The sequence below is a fragment of the Pleurodeles waltl genome, chromosome 3_1, assembly GCF_031143425.1.
Source record: "Pleurodeles waltl isolate 20211129_DDA chromosome 3_1, aPleWal1.hap1.20221129, whole genome shotgun sequence".
Taxonomy (NCBI): Eukaryota; Metazoa; Chordata; class Amphibia; order Caudata; family Salamandridae; genus Pleurodeles; species Pleurodeles waltl.
In genome coordinates, this window is record NC_090440.1 from 1,645,650,500 (window position 1) to 1,645,674,837 (window position 24,338).

The 24,338-nt window shown below is 40.8% G+C and overlaps 1 protein-coding gene across 4 annotated transcripts in view; it reads right to left on the bottom strand.

Annotated features, from left to right (window-relative positions):
* Nucleotides 1-24,338, bottom strand: part of LOC138285437 (neurabin-2-like) — a 464,888-nt gene that overhangs the window by 323,588 nt on the left and 116,962 nt on the right. For all 4 annotated transcript variants that reach the window (XM_069225350.1, XM_069225348.1, XM_069225349.1 and 1 more), the window contains exon 4: nucleotides 4,388-4,492. In XM_069225350.1, the coding sequence (XP_069081451.1) occupies nucleotides 4,388-4,492 (105 nt within the window). The remainder of the gene's footprint in view (nucleotides 1-4,387; nucleotides 4,493-24,338) is intronic.

Here is a 24,338-nt window from a genome sequence, read left to right on the forward strand (position 1 = left end):
AGAAGCTGCTGCATGTTTGCGGGCAAAAAGAAAAGGAAAATTTACAGCATGCTTTAGACATTGTAGATGATGGTATGTACACACTGTCCACTTGCATTTACACATTGAACAACATTGTGTCCTCTGCTATTGACATTATTCAAAATGACATGTCACTTTTACATCATGGACAAAGTCAGGTTAAAATCCGGCTGAGGGCCCTGGAAGCATGTTAACTCTAAGGATTTATTTGCCGCATTTAACCTCACACGTAAACAAAAATAATGGCTCAGAAGAAAGCTAGTTACATCATGTTTAATACTATCATCATCAGTGTGGTTAACACATGGAGTAATCTTCCTGCCAATATGGACATTTCAATTTACTTCATGTTTGAAACACTTTCCTGCCGTCGGTTTTGATAGGTTAGCCGATAGCTACATACATGAGGTGTGGGAGTTGCTCTTAGATTAAAAATGCTTGAATGGCAACAAAGAGGATTTTCTCAGTGTAAGTGAATGTGAAAAATCTGTAAGGCATTCTGGGCCAGATGTATCAAAAAATTTTGCAATCGCAAACGGCAAAATTGCCCGTTTGCGAGTGTACAATAGTGGTCTGCAATGCATCAAAGGCATTCGCAGACCACAAAATAGAAATCGCAAAAATTGTGATTTTTTGCGTTGCGATCTGGATTTTGCGAATCGCAATTTGCGATTCGCAAAATCCAGGACGCAAGGCAATTCTGCAAAAACTCGCAAATTGCGATTTTTCGCAGAATGATATTTTGCACATGCAAAATACCATGGTCTGCAACCAGGTGGTAACCTGGTGCAAAATTAAAATGCAGTAAAACTGCATTTTTAAATGTAACATGTAAAGCACACATGCCGTTTTGGCATGTGTGTGCTTTACATGTTAAAAAAACAAAAATTGGGGTGCAGGAGAGGGGGCCTTAGGCCCCCAGCACCCTGGCCTTTTGCATTTCCAAAATTGCGATTTCTGGTTCAGAAATCGCAATTTTGGAAATGCAAAAAATTCGCAGCTATGGGCCTGTTGGGGCCAGTATCGCAATTTGCGATTCGGTAATTGCATTTGCGATTTTTATGAAATCGCTATTACTGATTTGCAAATGTGATACAAGGCCCTTTGCGAGTCGGTAATAGCGATTTCTTAAAAATCGCAATTACCGAATCGCAATGGGCCAGAATCATACATCTGGCCCTCTATGATTTGCAAACAGGTTGCATTGTACGGTGCATGCAATGCATCAGTAGTGAACTTTGTTATTTCAAGGGTATTCCCGTCTCTGATTCGCTCAGTGTTTCAGTTACTTTCGAATGGGAGTTACCTGATAATGATTGTTCAAGGCTGTTGTGGGATGAGAGCAGGTGCCCCATATTTGATTTCTGTTTCTCAAATAGTGACCTGTTCTGGAAATGTGTTTTCACCTCCCACACAAGATAAACGTAGCAAATTTGAGACCTCACATTGCTACTTATAGTGTTAATTTCGACAAGCTAAGCAGAATAAGTGCACTTTTGTTTCAATACACGTGATGCTCACATCTGCCCGTGTAACATAGGACCTGCAAGTGGTAAGGTCCTCGCAGAGATAGTCCCTTTTAAATACTAACTTTCCAAGACACTTTGGTGAATAGGTCAGTCGCACTTTTAATGTATCTAACACCGCAGGGATTGTACACTTGTTTGAGGTTGTAGGATCTGGATATGTCAACACTTTCCAGACTGGGGTTATTCCTTTAGCCACTCACTCACTTTTATCAAGTGATTTTGGAGGTTTCCCAATTGTTTTTGTATTAATTGGCAGTATTTTGCTGGTGTCATTTTTAATTTGCAATGGCTGGCCCTTCCCAACTAAGAGGAGTGCTAGAGCTCTCACCAGCTCAAATGTGTTGTGAATGCATGATGCAGTATTCTGGAGCAGCACTATTGGAGGAACTTGACAAGAACTGGTTAGTGTCATGTCAACCGGTTTTTTGCTGTGTGCAGCATTTCTTCCATTGTTTATGGAGCCCTTTGGAACACCAACTGGAAGTGTATCTTGCTGTGCAACGTGTGCTTTCTGTGGACATTAATCTGATGTCCCGATGAGGGTTAATTGCTAAGTTGTTCCATGAGATTGTGGTTGCTACGTGACGCCTTTTGTGGATCTAGTAACTTCTGGTCCCCCAACATCTGGCACAGCACAGAATGCTGGCCCCTCTGCCATGACTCTGGCTGAGAAACGGATCATGAGTGCTCCTTCCACCTTTCAAACGAGGCTTTGGTGGTTTTATCGTCTGCCGAAGTGGGGTAAACCCTGGATTCTATCTCCACTCTTGCATTTGATGACCTCATGCAGGATTTCAATGGTTTTTTATTGATACCTTTTTCACTTGACTTGTTTTAATTTGACCTTATCCTTTGGCCTGGTCTGCTTGTTTACATGGACATTTTATCTCATTAGTGTATACATATTTCATATTATGCTTGCTCTTAAGTTAGTAGTTTTATATTTTTATTCGTTTTAGGTCCTGGACCCTACACTTCTGTACCGGCATTGGGAGGGTGCTGTGGCTTCTCCTGGATGCCTGGGTTAAACACCCTTATTTTAGCATTGGGACCCCAGCCTGTGCCTTTTACACGTCGGCACGTTTTAATTCATTTTATTTTTTTCATTTTTTATTTTTTTAGCTCAGCCAGCCTTTAGCTCCTTTTATATTTTAATCAGCTGCTTCATTCTTAGAAGACGTTGTTGATGCTGCATATTTTACCAGCCCTTTGTACATATTACGCTTAGTGGCCTGTTCAAGGCTGTCATGTTTAGTACATGAAATTCCAACTTGTATTGCCACTCCAGGAGCTCAGGAGTCCGTCCCCAATTCCTAAACGTACATCAGTACGTTACACCTGTTCTTAGAACACTGCAATATTTATTACATAAACCCCACACACATCTAAAGGGGGCATATCGAATTCTAGTTATGGCTGTCTTGGGGTGCACATCATTCCATTGACAGCTTCGCAAAGCCTGGCACTAACTCTTCAGCTAGCCGAGATGATTGTCATCCAGACAACAGACAGACCCTTGCCAGCCTCTTCAGGAATGGGGTTGGGTTCCCTCCCTTAGATCGGGATAGGCAGAAGTGTTATCCCTGCCATGCTCTCAGATTTTAGACATAGGGTGTAGGTTGGAATCTTTAGGCTGTCAGGATTATACAAAGATGGTGGGGTTGTTTATCTTCTTCACACTTACTGTAAATATGATCACTGTTCCATGTGCCTAATTTTCCCAGCCCAAGCTTTTTTTTTTAAACAGGACACAATTGCTTCAATAAATCCATTGAAATCCATTTTGCATCTCTTGTTCTGCCTTGGTATGTGCGAGACTGAGTAACTGAGCGAAAGCGGTATGGTCTCATCACCATAACATCCCTGAGGAGTTAAAGAGTCAGATTTAGGTTGCCACTAATCACCTTTCCTTTCTAGGGTTGTGTGAAGAATTGCAGGCTAGCCAGAAGGTAGGCCAACAGCTTCCAAGTTGGTGTGGGACTGTCTCAGTCACCCACACTCGGTGGTGTTGCCGCCCTGAACACTCTGTCTTATTACCAGAATAGGAACCGCACAACAGTTAAATGCCGAACTAGGTGTTTTCCTTAGGTGCTAAAATAGGTTGGGGGTTTAAAATAAGCCAAGCACCAGTCGGGAATTTGTTATACAAGATATGGATATAACTGCAATAAATAAAGGGAGATATGAAAGTACATTCTGACTATAAATACTGGCTACAAAAACTAGACATGAGGATTTAGTCTAATGCTTAAATCTCAATAGTAAGCTTTACAAGCTAAATACAAATGCCATATAATAACACATTTTACTTGTATTGCAGGAAAGGAAATTGTAACATTCTTACATACTACAGTGGTGTTCCTCGTCTTAATCATCAGAACAATTTAAGATACCCAATCACAAAATAAAAACTATCTAAGAATGAGGAAAATACAGACGTTCTATTTGTTTATGAAATAATAACTTTACGTTTTCTTGTACCAAGAGTTAGGTCTCTCTCTGCCTTTGGCAAGATGAAAGATGTTTGTAAAATATGTCAGTGTGGTAAACACAAAAATGTAGACCTTTGCACAATAAATTGTCAGAAGCTAGCCTAGTGACAACGAACATGTATCCACATCACAACATAACAGTTTTGTTCCAGTACAGCATCAAGAAATGGGAAACCCAGTACAAGGAAACACATTGCTTGTTTAGATTTTAGTTATAATCCCAGGCTCAAAGAGGCCACTCAAACATTCAGACACAGGAAATATTCTGACAGTGCAATTGAATAGGGTTTCTATGAAATGCCAGTACTTTACGAGGAATATCAAAATAGCAAAATTCTCACCCACCTGACTGTACCTTTGGTATTTTTAAGCACAGTGGCTGCAAAAAGTTGAGTTACTCCAACTAAACTTGTTCCATCAACTTCAACTATCTGGTCATTAACTTGAATTCTGTAAAACAGATTGGAAATTAGCATTTTGACAATGAAGAAGCTTGATAAATAACCATCTAGTACATTCAGATGATAAACACACTAGTTCCCACTTTGCCAATCCATAGGCTCTACTTAAGTAGCAAAATGTTTAGGAAGATAGCTTTTTGCCTGTTCGTGACTCATGGAGGGAATACTAAGGACAAGCATTAACTACATTAAGAAAAACATACCTACAAAATCATTAAGCACAGGACAATTTACTTTGCAAAGATTTTGATACTTCCAGTCCTACACTATCGATTACCAAATAGTGGAAGCTGGCCCCAGTGGAAAAGAAATTCAGCAATTAAATTACAGACGTTTCTAACAGGTACAGCACAATGTAACTCTCTATTCAGCTGGAATGTGTCCTCTACTATTCAATGTGCATTGTCTCTGATCCTTTTAAGGAGCCTGTCAGTAACAGGAGACTAACCATTGTTGAGGGGCTAGATGAAAAGTGTAAGATTTTCTAAAGTGGGGGGCCCATAAAAGTGCAATTTTATTACCTGTATACTTCGTTCTATTTTTTTTCCATTTGTGGAATGATATCACTGAGTTGAAGACAACGCCACATGGAAATATCACAATTAACAACATGAGGTAAAAAGGCACATGGTAATGATCAAATGGATCTGTATGCTCTTTTTTTAAGCTATCTTCCATCTGGGAGGCAGGCATAGAGGAGTTCAGTATTTGTGTCCTAAAGGACGTGCCTGATGGCTTAACTGTGCAGAAACATGTCAGGAGATACAGTGAATGAAAATTACATCCCTGGGTCCCCTTTTTCTGCAATTGACTAGAATCAATTAGTGTTCAATATTTTCTGCACAGTTCAGTATGTGAATGATTACATAATAAGATTGTATAGATTGAAATGTGCTGTGTCAGTATGGGAAAGTATCTCAATGAGATCTGTAGGAGATGTATGTAATCCTAAATATTCTGCACAGATTTGGGGGACAGACTGTTCTCATTTACTTCATCCTCTTCCCCAGTAACCACATTTTATTTTTTTAATTTTTCTGAACAGCTGCATTTGAATGAAGGATCTAATAATGAAACCAAGGCCAGATGAGAATTCAATCTTGCAGTGCCATAGAAGCCAACTAGAAAAGGAAATGGACATGGAAACTAGGCTAAAGAAATGTACATCTCTCCAAGGCATTCCATTTTAAAAGGGAAAACTATATTTACATATGGTACAACAAGCCTTTAAAGGTGAGAATTTGTGATTGATGGCTACTTAATAGAGTGTTACCATCATGTCATTTCCTGTACACGCCCCTTATGTTGCAATTGAGAGCTTAGGTATTTGTGCCTGGTTACTTGCCTTTCGACACAACTACCCCGTAAGCTTTCCAGAGTGCAGAGAGAACTACAGATGCATCTACTTCGGAAGGATTTCACTTCTTATATTAAGAGATAAATCATCATGTTTGTGCAAAATTGGTAAAAATTGAGGGTGTAACATGAACACAATAGCTGCACTTGTGGCACTTAATTTGTGCACCTATTTGGAAAAACAAATTGGTGTCCCTCAGTTCCTTCCCTCTCTCTCCCTCCCACCTTTTCTTTGCCTTTCTTCCTACAGACCTACACAGGTGGTACCAGGTTCACACAACGTAAGGGAAGATCTGGCCTCACACATAAATAAGCAAAGGATAAGCCTTTGTAGAAATGTTTGTTCACCAAAATTAAGCATGTCTGCACTCAACAATTCTGGAAAACATGAAGGCTGCAATCTGGTCCTCTCGAGCGTTACTAAATGAGTTGCAACTAAATGGAAAACCAGCCATCCAGCCATGCCCTTTTTTGGAAAGACTTGTTCTTTGTTAGAAGTTCTGTCTAGTCAGTACCTTGCATGTAACAACATCTAAGGCATGTAACTTTCCACAGACAAGTTTAGCTTTGAGATATATAAACAGTTAACAATAGTTACCAAATTTTATCAACACCAATTTTCTAACTAACCAACACCAGATGAGCTCTGAAAAACATCATCCATGAAATCCTTAGAAAACGTTCATCATATGTTAATGTCTGAATCTCAAAGACATTTCTAGGAGATATGAAGGCAAAGTAAGTTGCACCCACAATAAAAACTGTTTAGCAGTTACAACAGTGAAAATATTGATTTTCTAAAGGGGTTCATAGCCTATATTGTTGCCTGTCTACATATTAGCAGGAGAAGTCTAACCCTATACAATTATTTATGATGACTAATGAAAAAAATATTTATTTGTAACCCTGATTAGTCATCATAGCTTCTTACCGGAATGTATGAGTTCCGATAATAGTCACCTACACACACACCTCAATTCACCTTATACGCCTGCATTTTTTAAAGCACCACTGCAGTTTGCCCATTTGCCCATTTGAAACGCACAACAAAACGCACTGGCTGTTCACCCTTCAGTTTATTTTAACAGCTAACTTAAGAAAACAACTTCCTTTCAGCATACACCTGGTCCTTTGCCTCAAAAAGATGAAGAAGAATCAGGACTCCAAATATGTGACAAAAAAGTTGCTTACCTTCAGTAATACTGTTTTGGGTGGAAACTACAAAACTACTGATTCCTCCCCTTGGGACTGTTCACCAGGTATGGAGTGGATATAGAGGTTCAAGAGCAGTGCTCCTGTGCACTGGTATTTGGTGTTGTGTCGCTCCACATGGATGTAATTTCACTTCAGAACTGGCGAGCAGTGCTGCGTATAAGCACAACCCAAACATGCTGCCATCAGTTGCTTTTTACGACTTATCCATGCCCTCGGATGTACAGTTCTTTGAGTGACTGGTGTGCAGATCTTAGGTTGGGACTTTTTTTTTTTTAAAGGGAATAAAGTCTATTTCGATGAACAGGGAGGATGAAGAGTCTGAAGAATCTGCGGTTAGATGACTGATCCAGCTTTACCAAAGGACAGTAAATTGTTCTGCTGACGGATACTTCTAACCACAGATTCCTCATCTTCTTAATAAGTGACAGTACCTACTCCATTCTGTAGAACCAAATCGGTAAAATGCCCTTTCAGAAGATGGATCTGACTGACAAGGCAATAGTACTTTGTGAATGGGTGCACTAATTCCCACGTAGCACCCAACCAGATATCCAGGGCAGACACTCCAAATGCTAGCTATGCAGTAGCACCCTTGGCTTGACTATAATGAGCCCTCAATTCAATCTTCAGTTTCTTAGCTAACACCTATCAGATATCGAGGCACATAATTATTCACATGTAGATAGTTCTATTCAGCGCTGCCTTACCCTTCTTTGTTCCAGGGAAGCCCACAAAAAGTTGATCGTCCACCCGATGGTCCTTGGTATGATCAGTGTAGAAAGTGACCGCTCTGTTGCTCTTCAAATGAGGTAGTCTCTCCTTCTCTTTGGAGCGGTGAGGTGGGGCAAATAAAGTTAAGAGTGACAACTTGCACACAGTGGGAAGGCGTACCTTCCTTCGGCAGGAATTTAGCCACGAGTTCTCATTATCAGCTTGTCTGGAAAGAACGTAGTGTAGAGCAGCTGGAATGAAAGTGCAAGCAGCTCACTCATGCAAAAAACACAAAGGGCTTTGTAAACGTGTTGTAAACTTTAAATAATTCTCATTACAACAGTTGATTTAAACAATGACAACTGATCAGTCAGCCTCAAACAAGAGGAAAGGGCCAGCAAATAGCCTTTGACAGAGCCAACAGTACGACTACACTTCTGGCAGCCAGAATCACATCAACAACTTTGGGAGGAAGATCAAAGGAGCTGCAGAGGCCCAAGATCAGGACCATACCCTAAGTGTGTGCTCAATTGTAGGACAGATGCTCAGGGCCAGGAGTTCTGGATTTTACACCTTCCAGGTCCGGTCTTGATCTTCTTCAGAACTCAAGACAAGAGGGGTAGAGGCAGAAACGTATACTGGAGTTACGACCTCCACCGCAGGTAGAAGGCGTCTCACAAACAGAGCCTTCTTGGGAACTCTAGCATGCAAAATTGCTAATACAACACATACTCAGGCAAAAAGATCGAGTCAGGGTTCTTCCCACTGCTGGAAAACACCATGTGCCACCTCTGGTTGTAGTTGCCATTCTTGATCCAATAGGTGTCAATGAGTGAGTTAGTCAGCCCTACCATTCCAAAGGTGCAGATCCCCGTGGCACAGGAGCCCAGGCCACACCCCATCCTATTGTTAAAGTACCACATGGCAGTGGTGTCGTGTGCGAGTACCTATACTAGCCTCCCTTCAATGGAGGGTAGGAATGCTTTAAATACCAAGTGGATCACTCAGAATTTCAACAGATCAATGTGGAGTCTGGTTTATGCAGGAGACCAGAGTCTTCTATCTCCACTTCTCCCAGATGGTCTCCACTATCCATGCCCACTATCCACTCTGGGTTGTGTAAGCAGAGGGGTCTAACACTGGCCAAGTCGAGGTCTAGTAGACGCCACTGCAGATCTTTCAAAGTCTCCTCTGAAATCTGAATGTAATCAGATAAGTTCCCTTGGTGCTGTGCCCACTAAAGACTGCATATATAGTTTTGAGTGTTGGACAATCGGGATGAGAGCGGATGAAAGCCCCAGCAGCCTCCACTCCTTCCTCACCAAGATCCAGGACAGAGAGGATGAAACATCAGAATTATAGACTAAATGTCACGAACGCTCCACTCTAGGGGGAAGGCATGAAACTGTACTATAGCCAGGATAGCTCTGATGAATGGGACGGTCTGTAAATGAGCCAAGCATGACTTCAGCACGTTGATAGTGAACCCTAATGATGTTAGGAGGTTTGCAGTCCTCATTAAGGGGTCCACGACTGCTTTAGGCAAGACTGCCTTCAATAGTCAGCCATCTTGATACGGAATGAATGACACACTTGACCTCTGAAGATGTGCTGCGACCACTGCCATTACTTTCATGAAAACCTTAGGGGCACTGCTAAGGTCCTCTGTGTACCACAGGTAACCTGTGGGCCTACAGGACAGACATGGACGTACGCCAATTCTACCATCCAGTCTCTGGGATCAAGAGCAGACCTGACCTGAGCTAGCATGGGTATTTTTCCTTCTGCAGGAAGGAGGTGAGAGGGTGGAGAGCTAAAATAGGACAAAGGCTTCCATCGTCCTTTGGCATAAGGAAGTAGCAGGAGTAGCATCCAATTCCCACCTCTGAGAACAGAACCCTCTTTACGGCTCCACTGGGCAAAAGAGCCTGCATTTCCTGCCACAAAACAGATGTGTACTTCAGTCAGCAACAATGATATGGGTGGCAGGGATGCCAGTGCAGTGGAGCAGAAAGGAATTAGAGGGCATAGCGATGCCTGGCAAGCTAAATGACAGGTGCGTCAAGGTTATATCTTGCTACCCCTATAGGAAATTACTGATTCTCTGTGGGGGTGTGTTGAAAATGACACTCTAAAGCGGTTTTGTTGATGTTGTCTGAGGGGAGGAGGACTAGATGTACTTTGTCCCCGACCCCCTGAACATGGTCTCTGGGTGTCACAGTCACGAAATGGCTGCGCAGACTGTTGCCTCAGCAGCAGTGAGTCTGGTGTTGGTGGTATTAAAAACCCTTGGCATAGCCACAAAACGGGCAAAACAGCATAGGAAATTGTCAAGCAGGGCAGGCAGCCCCATGAAACATGCTGTGGCACAACTCTCCTTAAAGCATTACAGAGCTGGGTCGCTCTTTTTCACCAAAAAAGTGAGAATTATCAAAGGTCATGTCTACCAAGATGCCTGGGCATCCCCAGAGAAGCGCACATACCCCATCCAGTTGTGGTGCCTACCACACTCATGTCTACTGAATTCCACAAACAGTCAACTGTCTAAAGTCCAAACTGCATACCAAATTTTGCCAAATCCTGATGTCCTGTCTGGTCATGGCTAAAGACGCTCATAGGTCCCCAGGGACAGTTGGATTGATTTGACCCACAGCATCCCATAAGGCATGACTGTGGTGGTCTAGAGGACAGCAAGTATTAACTGAGAGCAATTCAAGACTAGCCAAAGAAAATATGTTATTATCAAATGTTTCCATGCTCTTGAACTCATGGTCAGGCCTGGAAAGGGCATTAGTGCTGTCTCTATGGCTGGATGCCTGGACCACCAGGCTCCCAGGTATAGGGTGTTGTGTCAAGACGCCCGGCTCACTCAGTGCCAGTATGTGGCAACGGGCTACCCATCTATTAATTGGGTGGGCCAGAACATGGCTTTGCCCAAGAGGTTATCCATTAAGACCTCTATTAATGGTGGTTTTGACCTCCACTGTAGGGGAGCTTCAGTTAAAGGACCTCTGCAGTTCGCCTCATGACAATGGCACTGAAGAACCTTCTGTGCAATCATCATTATTGGAACATGGTACAAAGAGCTGATACAAGGTATGAACTCTGATACCTTGCTCTTACCAGGCGTTAGAGTCTGAAGGACTGTTTACAGGCTGCAGCTCCACAGAATAAAAGCACGGCCTTGATCGAGTCAAAGCCAGCTCGGAGTCAGTGACCACTATAGGTATAGGCTCCTAATCAGGCAAAAGAATAAGAAAGGAATCAGAGCAGTGGGTTGTGCTGGAACCAAAGTTGGCTCTACAAGAAGACTTCTGTATAAGGATACGGGTGTGCGCAGTAGTGGTTTGGCCACCTAATGGGGATTGGATGTCTGAAGGGAGTAATTTTTCAAAGAGGACTTCTATTCAAGGTGAAGGTTGTGAAGGTGCCAACTCGGACCCATGTGTGAACTCTGAGTCCCGGAGGACCACACAGGGGTCCACATTGGCTACAGCAGGAATACAATGCAGCAGTCTTTTGTGCCAGTGGGTCGTGTCCCTCTATGACCCCCCCTCCCTTCCATAACTTTAAGTAGAATCCCCTACCTTGACCCGCTATATTTTTTTTCTTTTCTTTTTGTTTTAAAACAAGAAGACCAAGGGACCAGGTTCCAGGCCCTGTAATGGCATCCACATCTCTGTTTTAGTTGCAGTCACCTAATCAGTTTGCTCAGTTTCGCAGGTCTGAGATGCCAGTCAGAGGAAAAAAGTTCTCTCAGCCTATGAGATAATTCTAATTTTGAATTTGCAGTTCAGCCGTACTCCTGTCAGACTCCTGCAAGACCTACTGTCCAAATACCATTACCTACTGAACCTTAATTCCTCAGAAACCGCTTAACGAATTTACACTAAATCACAAAAAGCACACTTTCTGACAAAATGATGGCTGCAGATGTATTGTTATATGAGGAAAGTACTAAGACTTTTACTTATGTTCAATGAAAAATAAAACAGAGGTCAAAGTGGAGTCCTATGTGAGGATTGAAATAAGATTTTAACTTACCTTAAGAAAACCTTACTACATAAATGACATATGTAGAACTTGCACTGCTATGATGCACTCCTGTAGGTTGTAATGAGGGGCAGATGTAGAGAGATTAGGTTACTGGTCCAATCGGAGCTGGATGAAGAGCAATATACACTTTAGACACCCTGTTGAGCTATGCCTCTAACAGAAAGCAGAATAGACTAAATGTCTCTGCTATAATAGAAAGCACAAAGGAGGACTTTGATATTATGGCCCCTTGGAGACATAACCTGGAATCCAAAGAATTCTCCTCCTCCTCAAAGAGATTTAATACTACATCACTGACTGCTTTTAAACTTAATCCTTTTCAAAAGTGAAACCAGTCCTCTCCTCCCCCCTTAAAAGCATAAATGTTTAGCTATTTATTAGAAGATTCTAATACAGTATGATCATACAATTTTTTATAATATTGTTCACTTCTATTAGTATTCTATTAGTATATACTGATGTTAAAATAAAGTCTTTTAAACCCACAAAACATGAAACCAGTGCAGCCAATTGAAAATTGTTTTTCAAATGTGTACTAAGCAAGAAATAGTAACAATTCTTACTACAAATAATTTTCAGATGGCAAATGAACAAACTGCTGGTCAATGATGAGTGGTTCACATACACTAATGTTTTGAAAAGGGCAATCTTACATTAACTACGAAAGTGCAGAATTTAGATTAATTTTAGATGCTATTAAAGCAACATAATGCAAAAGGATAATGTCATACTATTAATCAAAGTAAAGAAAAGAGTGCCTTCTTACAAAAACTGGAGCCAAAGCTAGCTTGGCAGAAGTTGAGGTAAACTGGAAAGCAGTCAACTAATCTTCACGAGTTGATTACTACTAGGGTGAGCAAGTAAATGTGGCTACCATGTCAGAGTGGTATGAAGTAGTTAAATAATGTGGGGAACTTCTTGGTTAGACACAACAAAAAGCAATTCAAATACAATGGAAATAATTGTCAACCAAGAAAGGACACAGAAGGTTTTTGGAACATTATAGAAACATTTACACTGCAAATCAAAATGGGAAGAAAAATGATATTCTTAACTATATTTTTCGGAGCTTGAACTCCTTTGATTATTAGAGTAAGCCTTTATTATTTCACCTGGTTCCCAATGTCTCATTTATTAGTTATGGTTATACAGACAATTGGTATTGTTATACAAGCTAATTGCGGGATTTAAACCTCTTTAGATGGTTTATCTAAACTTTTTATAAATGGACCACATTGCTTTGTATGTGAAAACTGATAAAGAGAATATTCAGTGTGACTTAGATTAAATACAAAAATTTCCACAAAAGGGGCCTACAAAATGAATCCTCATAAAACCGAAACACTTCTTTTTAACAGCTCGAAGGAATAAACTGTCACCTCTTTCACTTATCTCGGGGGACCACTCAAAGAAAATTAAGATATTTAGGTGTTTTTGTTAATGAGAAGTATGAAGAGTTATATTGTTTTAATTACAAGTGGCTCCAAAAAAAGTGTAAACTCTTTTTTGTATCGGTGTAAACATTCCCTCCATGGATAATAGCCCTGTTTGAAATATATGCATTACCTCTATTTGTTCTCAAGGTCTACTGTTAGCCAGGACCTTTTGTACTTACTAAATTATACATGTAATATTCTTAAAGAGGCTTTGAGCCTGCCTTTGTCATCTATTGGTCTGTTGTTGTGCCATTCACATCTTTCTTCAGCCCAATACAGTATACAGCACAAGGGGCTACTTCATTGATTGGCTTCACTGTGAGTGACTGCATTCCACTATCTCAAAAGGCAAAACCCAAACACATGTGTGCTTTTAGCCAATGTCTTAGTATTTCTTTTTATAACAAAGGGCCCAGAAGCTATTAGGTTTAACGAAAAAGCCAGTATCAGATCTATTGGCTTTGCCTGTGCTTGTTCTTTTTTAATAATAAATAGCATGTATTTTGGATACTACCTTTTCACTCAAGTAAATACTGCCTTCTGTAAACTTGTTTGGCGCAACCAGTGCCCTAAGCTCACCTCCAGTGATTCTTGTCGTTCGAAAAAGGATGGTAGATTGAAATTGCAGAATCAAACTTTATTTGGCATTACTTGCAAATTATTGCTGTAGGTTGATTTCAACCAGTGGTCAGCATGACTACGATGATGCATTGATGAATACAACATGCCAATAGTCCCTTCAAATATGCCAGTCCCTCAAGAAAACAGATGTTGCAGATCTGGTCAGCAGTGGTGTGGAATTGTATAAAATATCTGCTTGTCCAATGGACAGCACGCTTCATAAACATCCTTACTCTGAAAAGGAGGGGGGAAAAAATCTACTTGTTACTTTGGTGCCATGCAGCAAGGTACACATTATGGCAGCATTCTCATTATATCAGAACTCTGATAATAGCCTCTATAATTATGTCGGGATTCATAGCAAGATTTTTATTCTGGCAATGTCCTCATTTTGTCAATCAATCAGGATTTATAAAGCACAGCAAATTACCAGTGAGGGTCTCAAGGCACTGGAGTTGCTAGCTTCTTCGCAGTGCTCTGTTCATTTAAACAGTCATGCCTTGAGTTCTTTTCAAACTTCCGGGAGCAATGCGGAATTCTTGAGGTGCAGGGGAAGGTTGGTCCAGGCTTTGGCCACCAGCTAAAAGGAGTGTCCTCTGCTGTTGGATCGGCAGATTGCTGGGGGTAGGAGGGCTGCAAGGAAAAGGAGGCAGATCGCAGGTGTCTGGTCAGATGGTGGAAGGTCATTAATTTGCTCTTGTGTGCTGGTCCTTCCCTGTGCAGGGCTTTGCATGCATGGCTCAGCATCATGAACTGGCATCTCTTCCGGATCAGGAGCTAGTGTAGCTTCCTGAGGTGCAGGGTAATGTGAATCTGTCTGCGGAGGTAAAGGACGAGTCTTGTCGCTGACTTTTGTATTGTCTGTAGTCTCTTCAGGAGGCATGCAGTGATTCCTACATAAACAGTATTGCCGTAGTCCAGCCTGCTGGTGAGAAGGGCTTAAGTGACTGTCCTTTTGGTGTTGATTGGGAGCCACCTCAAGATCTTATGGAGCATGCATAGGGTGTGGAAGCAGGTGGACGAGACTGTTTACTTGTTTCCGCATAGATACCTTGATGTCCAGGGTTCTTCTGACAGCGAACAGATGAGTAGGGTGTCGTCGGCATGGGGGGTGATGTTGAGTCCATGCGACCGGACGGTGTTGGTCAGCTTTGCACAAATCTACATACTGGGTCTGGAAGTAGCAAACAGTTCTAGTTCAAGGATTGGAAGACACTGTGCACACCTACAAACTTGCACGGTTTTCACCAGCTCTTCTCAAAAATATTCCCATGCTGAGAAAGGTTGGAAATTTACTCCTGGCAAGGGTAAAACGTTTTCTAGGGTGGGGTGAAAAAACGGGGTCTTGGAAAAAAGTGAGCTAGCAAACAATTAGCAGATGTTCAATGAGCAAATATTCAAATGCATATTTTGTTCAAGTTAAAATGCAGTTCACAAATTTTTTGTAATGGTTTCCAGGTCTACTTCTGTAAATGCTTTGTTTTTATGAAAGTCTTAAATCTGCATTAATGCAAGGATGTATACCAGGTACGCACTTTTGTGACTTTAACAACTGGACCCCTAAATACAGATGGGGAAATAGCCCCCTGACAGGAACAGATCCAACAGAAGTAAATAGGAGTCTCCACACAAAGTCGTCCATTGCCCTTGGTCTGATCCATTCCTGTCACAACACTAGGGTAGGGTATTCACATTTGCAAGGAAATATGATTATCTAATTAAGGGGTCGAAGACACAAGCACGCTCAACATCAATAGGTTCATCTTCAGTTACTGCAGGCCCAACGAGTGAAAGTAACACGGGGGGAGTAACGACAAGGCAAAGAGGAGTGCCCACTAACGATAGCACTTTTTTACAAGAAATGTGGAGAATAAAACAGGGGAATCAGGAACAAAGAAGAGAGCTCACAGGAAAACCCAGAGGGAGCAGAGAGGAAGAAGTTCACCAAGACAAGGGGGGCATGAGAACAAGATTTTGGGACAAAAGGGTCAAGAAACATCAGCTGATCAGGGGCTAAATGTGATGAGTAGATCTAATAAAACATCTATTGACGGAGATGTTATCACTTCTGAGTAAGGGGTTGGGTTTCTGCCCAACGAGTAGGGGTGATATGTGAAGATACAAAATAGACTTATTTAAATTTATTAGACGGCTTAAATTGAAGAGTTTTTTTTTTTTTTTTTAATTGAGGCAACAGGTGGGACAGGAGGTAACAACAACAAGGGAGAGATTGGTAAAAAGTGACCTATCCATACAAGACATACATGATACTGCGGCTCTGCTATCCATTTCGGAATATGAGGATCTTCCGACAATGGCGATAAAAGTGCTCAATGATTTAAACATTATACCGGATAGACATGAAGCAAGTGGTCTCAAAACAAAATCTAATTGGACACCGAGGATGGGAAGTGATACCAATATTGAGATATTTTACAGATTAGAGAGCAAGGACTTAGATAAACAGCTACAAAAAAAGATAGACACAAAGACTACGAGTAATCTCAATAAGGGAGAGTGGCAGGCATTGAAACTGTTATAGGAGGATGAACGCATCATCATTAAACAAGCCGACAAGGGCGGAAATATTGTGGTAATGAACAGGGCAGATTATGACAATGAGGTATACAGACAATTAAGGGATGAAGATTGTTATGAGAGCCTTTCATGGAATCCCATTATGAGTTTAACTAATAAGATTAACAATCTACTAAAAGTTTGGCATCAAAAAGGTCTGCTGGATGACGATGAATACACATATCAGAGTGGATCGACCTAGATTTCCATGCCTATACACACTTCCTAAAATACACATGAATCTCACATTTGCCCCTGGTAGACCAATAGTTTCTGGGATTGGAGGACCAACGGAAAAGTTATCAGAATTTGTAGACAGTTTCCTACAACCCTTAGTGATAAATTTGCCATCATTTTTAAGGATACAAAACATATTTTGAGTTTGTTGACAGATATACAATGGGAATGTGGTATGACTCTAGTAACTTTAGATGTAGTAGCCCTATACACCAGCATAAAACACGAAGTGGGTTTGCGAGCATTAAAACATATGATCTATAGGAGGTCGGCAAGTTTATTGGAACATACAGATATGATTCTGAAGATGGTGGATTTGACTTTGAATCAGAATGTGTTCTTTTTTGTTTAATAATAAATGGGGGTAACCATGGGCTCCAGGTTCTGTCCCTCGTAGGCAAATCTCTTTAAGGGATGGTTTGAGGAGAGGTGGATCTGGGGTTCAGGGGCAGCATTATGGCAGATTTATATCCTATACTGGGGAAGATACATTGATGACTGTCATGATTTGGACAGGTCTACAGAACAATTGGTGGAATTCTGTGAATATTTGAACACTAATGAGACAAATATAAAATGTACCCATCAACATAGTATGGAGAAAACAGAGTTTTTTGATGTGGAACTGTTTATTTCAGATAACAAAATCCACAGCAGACTATATAGGAAGGATGGGAAGGATGTAATGCTGTACTACATGCCTTAAGTGCACACCCCAAGCATCAGATTCATGCAATCCCCAATGGGGAGATAAGACAAGACGAAACTGTAGCAAAACTGAGGATTTTAATACATGTGTGCAGGATATGGGACAATGCTTTGAGCAAAGAGGCTATCAAACACATGTGATTAAGGGAGCGAAACAGAAGGCCAGGCAAGTGACTAGAGATGAGATTTTACTATCTCGAAAAAATAGAACTAAGGATGAACACCAAGATAGGATTAGGATGGTTATGGACTACACGGAGTCCTCATACACGTTGAGGAAAATCACAAGCAACATTTTAAGACAAGATGAGACACTGGCAGATTGTATAACTAAAAGACCAGAAATAACATATCAGAGAGGAAGATCCTTAAGAAATTTCATATGTACTAGTTATCCGAAAATTGAAAGGAAAGATAATTGGTTAACGGAACAGGGTAGTTTTTTTTTTTTTTTTTACGTGGACAATGTGGGGTATGTAAATGGACATGGCAAGAAAAAAAGGACTTTATGGATCACAATAGTCACTACTTCAGAATACAATCCAATATTATTTGTGGGACTACTTTTGTAGTATACATAATACTATGCAAATGCCAATGCATGTATGTGGGCAGTACTTTTTCGTCTCAAATGTCAGAATTGGGGACCATGTGAGGGCAATCAAACAGGGAGATGAAAGGTATCCTATGGTGCAACATTTGAGAATATGTGAATCATACAATGCAAATCAAAACCTAAAATTGTTTGGGATTGAGAAAATATGTGTAGACCACAGGGGAGGGAACAGAGAACTATACTTAAGGAGAAGAGAATCTCTGTGGATTATGAAACTGCCGGCGGTAGGTAGAAGAGGGTCTCAACACTGACTCAGAACTTGAAAATTTCCTTGGAACGTAATGAGAAACCATTACATGTAATGTAATACACGTGTTTTTTGTAACAGGCAATAAGAATTGAGGAGGTTTGTTTTTCTCTTTCCCTTCTTCCTATATGGATAAGAAATGCACTGATGTGATGTAGTTGAGGAATACATTTGATATATATATATATATATATATATATATATATATGGTTGTTTAATAGGTTAATGATAATACACGTCATGGCAAACAATCATCAACTGGGTACATAGAGAATATACAAGTCAGCACTCATTAATATGGGCATGGATGCTCATAAATATGTGCATGGATACACAAGTGTAATTGCTGTCGATATGTCTTAGTGTAGATCAGTGTTTGATATACATATAGGTAGGTCTTGTAACATACATATAGATCCCCCCTATATACTCACAACAAAGGGGATAATTTTTAATGGACATTGACATCAACTAATAAATTACAATTACAAGTTATGTATCGGTATCAAGATCACTTTGCTATTTAAGATAGTTGGAGCCCTATTTTTATCTCCCTGAATAGCTGCCTTTAAATAGGTAGAGATAGACAACGAATCAGATATCAACACAGGAAGTGTACTCACGGCTGTGAAAGGATGCAGAAATCAGGTGAGGGGACACAGATTCGAATTTCAGTTTGGCGCTCACTTTAATGGTACAGAGATAATTTCCGATAGCTATGGGGAGCTCATGGGTACACATTGTATACGCGGGGACTTACCAGATCTGAGGAATCCAGTTTAGCACAACGGTACTCAGACAAATGTTTACCGGAATAGAGAAGGGAAACGACAGACACGCTATGGATTGGGTCACGTGTCTGATTTTTAGATACTTATAGCGTATCAATATCAACACGAAGAATTACCGCTTTTAGAATACAAGATGAAACAATCTAATGTACACATATAGGTGTGACAATATAATAAATACATATAGAAGTATGGCACAATCAAGCGTAGATGGAGTCATATTATTGATGTATTTAGAGGGTATAAGATAGAACTATGCTAAAAACATACTGAAACCTAATGGGGAAGTTCTGGGGATGTCTTTATTTTACATTCAATATGGTTAAACGCTAAATATATTTATAGAAAACATGGAACATTACTACTGAGTGAAAAAGGAGCCAATATATCAAGAAGAGATAGAGAACTAAGAAAAGACTAGTACAGCAACGAGACTTAAGTACTAAGTGGCAACAATAAGGATACGAGAAAAGATTCTACAGGTATTCGATGTGGGTCAAGGGTCGGTGTATTTTATGTTTACACTTATTAGGTGTATGATAATAGATAGAGTTGCACTTGTGTATGCATGCACATCAATGTGTTGTTTCTCTGTGGGTAAAACATGATAACGAATATAAACATTACTAATTTCTATGGAAATATATCATTCTGTAGAATATATCTTATGGGTGCACTACAACATTGCAGTGGTTCACAGTTTGTCATGGCGTGAAATAGTAATGGTCATTAACTATAGCAGGATCCCACTTTTTACACAAGAGGTGTTATAAATCTATTGTCAATAATGTTAGTATGATTTGAAGATGGATAGGAAATTTGTTATATATAATTGCAGCCCTGATGAAGTCATGGGGTACACACACCCCTGACGAAACACGTGCTGGTGGCAATTAGCAAGTGATGGCTGAAATTCAAGAAGCAACTAATTAAGACTGGATATTCTACATGAAGTGGACATTGATTGGATATGTGCCTTATATTCCTAACTGTTGCAACACTAGGCCCAGCCACACAAATCGGGGAGCTTTTTTTTTATCAGCACATGTGGGTCAATGCTGTGTGGTAGGAATTTTGTGGATTCCTACAGGTTCCGGAAGCTTCCATCATAGAAATGTAAGGAAATTATATGATTTTAGTTTGAGGTTTGCAGGGCATTGTGAGTTTAAAAAAAAAAAAAAACGAGATCAACGCAAATCACACCATCCTAGATGTCAAGTTTTCAAAAATATACAGGTTGGCTAGGTGTCGGCTGAGCTAGTTTCCAAAATCCAGAGCTACCCACATCACAAAAAGAGGGACAGTTCTCGGTGGAAAAATGCAAGGAAATGTAAGAAAATTATGTGATTTCAGTTTAAGGTTTGCAGGGCATTGTAGGTTAAAAAAAAAAAAAAAAAAAACCTAAAGAGACTGACACAAGTCACACCATCCTAGGTGTCAATTTTTCAAAAATGTACAGGTTGGCTTGTGTCCCTAGGTGCCGGCTGAGCTAGGGTCCAAAACCTAGAGCTACCCACATCACAAAAAAGAGGTTACGTTTTCGGTGGAAAATGCGCTGCATACATGTTGGGTTTTGGGCCGTTTCCTGTCACGGGCACTAGGTCTACCCACACAAGTGAGGTAGCAGTTGTATCAGGAGATTTAAGGGAAGGCCAGGTGGAAGAAAGTTTGTGACTCTCCAAAGTTTCCAGAACTTTCCGTCACAGAACTGTGGGGAAAATGTGTTTCTTTTAGTCAAAATAAAAAATCCAGGATTTTTAAAGCGCAGCAAATCACCCGTGAGGATCTCATGGCGCTTAACTGCAGGCATGAGGAGATTAAGTCTTTTGCCCAGAATCATAGGATGTCGAGCTGACGCCGAGATTCGAATCTGGACCACCCAGCTCTAAAGTCACCAGCTCAGGCCGTTACGGTTGAGGTTTGCAAGGGATTCTTGCAACAACAAAAACAAGTGAGAGCCACACAAGTCAGCCCACCCTGAATACCACTAGGTGTCTATTTTTCAAAAATGCACATGTTCGCTATGTTTTCTTAGGTGCCAGCTGAGCTAGGGTCCAAAATCTACAGCTACCCATACTCGAAAAAGGGGGTCAGTTTTCAGTAGAAAATGTGATGCGTTCATGTTGCGTTTTGGGCTGTTTCCTGTCGCGGACACTAGGCCTACCCACATAAGTGAGGTACCATTTTGATCAGGAGGATTGTGGGAGCATAGAACAGTAGAACATTTATCATCGCCAATTGGATCTCGCTACATCTGTGCCTGTCAAATGCAAGCCATTGTATAAGTAAGATGACATTTTGAAAAATACCCTCCAAATCATACAGGAGTACAAGCACCCACAAATACAGAGAAATAACCACTTCTCCTAAACTCTATATCTTGTGACCATTTCAGAAATACATATGTTTCTTTGATACCCATTTTTCACTATGCCTATTAGAATTGGTCTACACTTAGTACTTAATAAAAAAAACATGGTATGGTGCACTTCAGTTGGTGGCTCTTGGTACTTTGGGTTCTTGGAGAACCTACAAATCCTATATATCCCAGCAATCATCATAAAGGTACATTGCATTTGGCAATCACCATGGCGACAAAAAGTCGCAAATGAAAATATCACAAATGCTGTTTTTTCCTACTAATTTTCAATATTTCTTTATTTCAGCAGTTATTTATCTTGGGAAACCGGGAGGGAACTACACATTTGCCTCCTTGCTGAATTCAGAATTTTGTAAACTTTTCAGAAATCTATAGCTTTTCTGGATCACCCATGGGCTTCACAATGGTTTCCAGCACAAACTGAAAATATGTTATGAGCACAAAAAATAGGGAAAATAGGCTAACTCTTAGAAAAATGATAAAATTGTGGTATAAAATGAGTTTTTTTTTTTTTTTTACTCAGTTCTGCAAGGTCCTGAAAGCTGGGAAGATAGTGACTTCAGGCATCAAACTGCTTGTGGATGCCATTTTTAGGGGGAAAAAACATACACTTATCTGGAGCACTTTTCCCCCTATTTTGCACCAAAAAAAAAAATCAAAATCAAAATCTTGCTATATTTTGACTATTTTCTCAGTCCCCTCCAGGGGAATCCACAAGCCCTGGGCACCTTTAGAATCCCCAGGATGCTAGAAAAAAAAAGGACACAAATTTGGCATGGATAGCTTATGGGCACTGAAAGTTAAGGAGGCCTAAGAGCGAACTACCTCAGATAGCAAAAAAAAAACGGCTCAGCACTTGAGGGGGTGTGGGTGTGTGGTGGGGGGAGGGGGGGGGGGGGGGAGGCAGGGGGGTCAAGCAGCCAAAGGGTCAAACTAGTTTTTCATTATTAATATTTTTGGGAAAACCTAGCATGCCTCATGCACAATTCATTAAATGATGTCTCAAAGAATGGTACCCAAAATGACACCGTTTAGCAAAGCACTTTTCTTGCAGTTGCTATTTTTTGTGTACACTTTATTTTGAAAGCAGAGAATCATCAGTCTTGCTTTCGGGCTTCTGCAAGTATTTGCAGCAATCAGCTAAATTTTGCAAATATGTTTACACATTTTTATACTGGAAGGACTCTCCATAGTGCAAGCAGAGTTACTGCATTTCTTTAGAAAGTTCAACCTAGTTATAGACTATGGATTAATGATTCATAAATATATGGACTTATAAGGAGGCGAAGCAGCAAGCGGTGTGGTGAGAGTAGCAGCAAGGTTTTAGCGTGGTCCCTGGTTGCCTGACTGAAGGAGCGCTAAGGGGGGGTGAAACGCAGTGCATTAGGCACTGAATTGGGCACAACACTGGTTGAACCACAGAAGAGGACTGCCCAGGTGTCCATGAAGATTGCGCCTGAGGTGTCTTTACTCCCTGGCCACCCATTTCCCTCAATTGCAACTGACCAGACTAACATCCACCTTATTTGCGCCACTGCTGCTGCCAAATAGAGATGGAGATCAGATTGGGGAGGTGTCTGATTCTCAATCCTGCCCAAACTCTCAAGGCCTGGACCAGTTGCGAACTGCTAATTGTGTAGCTACTTATTAATCATGTCCCGTTGGTGCAAGACTTTTGCTTGTGAGTTCAATGCCGAAAGTAAATAGTGAGACAGCAAACGCTATTTATTCCTTTGTACAGCTTTTAAAAATCCTCATTGCCTCCCAATATAGTTGCACACCCTCGAGTATGCAAACCGCAATAATCCATTTTATCCTTGCTGGACAGTAGTGGGAGCAAAAAAAGGAAGTGAAGCCCAGTCTCTTTAGCCTGTGGATAATGGTTCGTAGTGCAACCTGAACTACCCCACTTCGAATTATTTGTCCTTAAAGGGAGAGTACCACACCTAAATTGGACATATAAACACTTCGCTTGAAAAGAAAATATTCTATTCATATTGGGTACAAAACTGGGTAGACAATTATGGTTAAAAAACTCATGTTCTACTCCCTTCCGAGCAATCTTTCCAGAACATTTTCCAAAACAATTGCTTCACTTTTTGTCTATCAATTTTCATTATCTCATCTAGGGCAGTCCATAATTCACCTATTCCCAGCTTAACAAGAAGATCTCTAACATGCTTCAACCGGGGGCTCAGACTTGCTTATCACAGGCAATTAGCTCCTTTATCGATTCCCTATATTGGGCTAACTCCAGAGCTGACCACAGCCCAGCCCAGTATGTCAAGGGATTAAGCTAGGTAACTAGGTGGATAGGGTTCAATGCTATGTCAAATCTTAAAGGTATAAGAGGTACTCACTGGAAGATTAAAAAGGGCCCCAATAAATTTGCTTTCGTCCTTTTTAAGAGTGTCTGCCTCCACATAGACCCAAATCTCTGCTCCATAAATGGACGCTGGCATTACTGCATCTCTATATAGAGTAAGGGCAGGGGACACTGAGCCCCCGGGAGTAGCCTTATATTTCCTCCCAATTGCGGATGCCTTCTGATTCAAAATAGTTACACTTTTCTTAAATTGGGAACCCCACAACAGAATATCTGTCATTCTAATGCCCAAATAATCAAAGTGTGTGACCTGCTCTAGGGGGACGCCACCTATTAGCATCTTCCCTCTAAAGACCGATGGGGACTGACAGACAAACTTAGATTTGACTGAATTACGTTCTAAGCCCCTATCTACAAAGACATCTTTTTAAAAAAAAGTGTCCAATTCTGACTGCAAACCTGGGAGAGACCTAGGTAGCAACAAAGTGTCATCAGCAAACATTAGTATGAGGACTGGAATTCCAGCTGACTTGAGAACGTCAGGTCAGCACTTATTGG